This window comes from Egretta garzetta, unplaced genomic scaffold (genome assembly GCF_000687185.1).
Source record: "Egretta garzetta isolate BGI_Z169 unplaced genomic scaffold, ASM68718v1 scaffold740, whole genome shotgun sequence".
NCBI classification, from domain to species: Eukaryota; Metazoa; Chordata; class Aves; order Pelecaniformes; family Ardeidae; genus Egretta; species Egretta garzetta.
The window spans coordinates 4,719-5,889 of NW_009258397.1; the positions used below are offsets into that span (position 1 = coordinate 4,719).

Sequence of the window (1,171 nt, forward strand, 5' to 3'; positions counted from 1 at the left end):
GGTGATGGAGCCCTGGCCCAGGCTGCCCAGGGGGTCTGTGGAGTCTCCTTCTCTGGAGATCTTCAACCCCCACCTGGACGCTGTCCTGTGCCCCCTGCTCTGGGTGAACCTGCTTGGGTGCGGGGGTTGGGCTGGGTGATCTCTGGAGGGCCCTTCCAACCCTCACCACGCTGGGATTCTGGGATTCCCATGAGAGAGAAATAAACCCAATGACCTTCTCGTTGGCCATTGATGGCTCTTTGTTTCCTTTGTAGACATTCGACCTCACAGGTGACGCGTTTTTGGGGTGCTGCAGGGTGCACACGGTTATGGTTTGGTTTTTTTTTTTTCTTTAATTAGCTTTTCTCTTTTCCTTCAAGAACATGGAGAACTTGTACGGCGTCCAGACCTTCTTCCTGTGTTTGGAAGACAACACCGGAGCCTCTCTCGGTGTTTTCTTGATGAACAGCAACGCCATGGGTAAGGGCACCCTCTCCATCCCTACCACCCGAAAAATTAAGGACATATTTAATTAAATGAATTAACATGGAATATGTAATTAAATTAAATTGTAATTATTAAATTAAAATAATTTTAAAAAAATTGAATTTAAAATTTAAATTTTAATTATTAAATAATTCTGGGGGTTTGAGGGTGGCTGCGCTTGACTTCTCTTTGACTCCGGTGTTTTATCACGACTGGGTGCCTTTTACATCCTCGGGAATGGAATTAAGGCTCGAAACGGGGTCCAGGGCCAAGTCGCTTCATTTGGCCAACGATAAACACGCAGAGAAAGGGAGGAAAAGGGTGAAAGTGAAGGAGAGAGAGAGAAACAGAGAGCACGAGAGTGTTGTGATAGCTACCACCACGGCTCTGCGTGCGGTCTGCCTGTCTGTCCGTCCGTGCGGTCCCTGCGCCCGATGCATCTTTGAATCCGGTGGAGGGCGGATGTTCCAGACCGCTCCTCCTCATGGTCTCCACTGGTTTTCCCCTTGTTATAGGGTTGTCCTCTTGCATAGTCAATAACGGCTTTGCACACCCACGCCTCCCGCTTGGCAGTGGGGCCCGTGCCCAGCAGAATCACAGAACCATGGAATTGTTTGGGTGGGAAAAGCCCTTTCAGCTCCCCCAGCCCAACCGCTCCCCTACCCCTGCCATCCCACCCCCAAACCCTGGCCCTCAGCACCGCCTC

At 50.6% G+C, this 1,171-nt stretch overlaps 1 protein-coding gene across 1 annotated transcript in view; it reads left to right on the forward strand.

Annotated features, from left to right (window-relative positions):
* Positions 1-1,171, forward strand: part of LOC104129726 (maltase-glucoamylase, intestinal) — a gene marked incomplete at its 5' end in the record, with an annotated part of 53,605 nt that overhangs the window by 4,155 nt on the left and 48,279 nt on the right. The window contains 1 exon segment of the mRNA XM_035898259.1: positions 360-459. Within this exon segment, the coding sequence (XP_035754152.1) occupies positions 360-459 (100 nt within the window).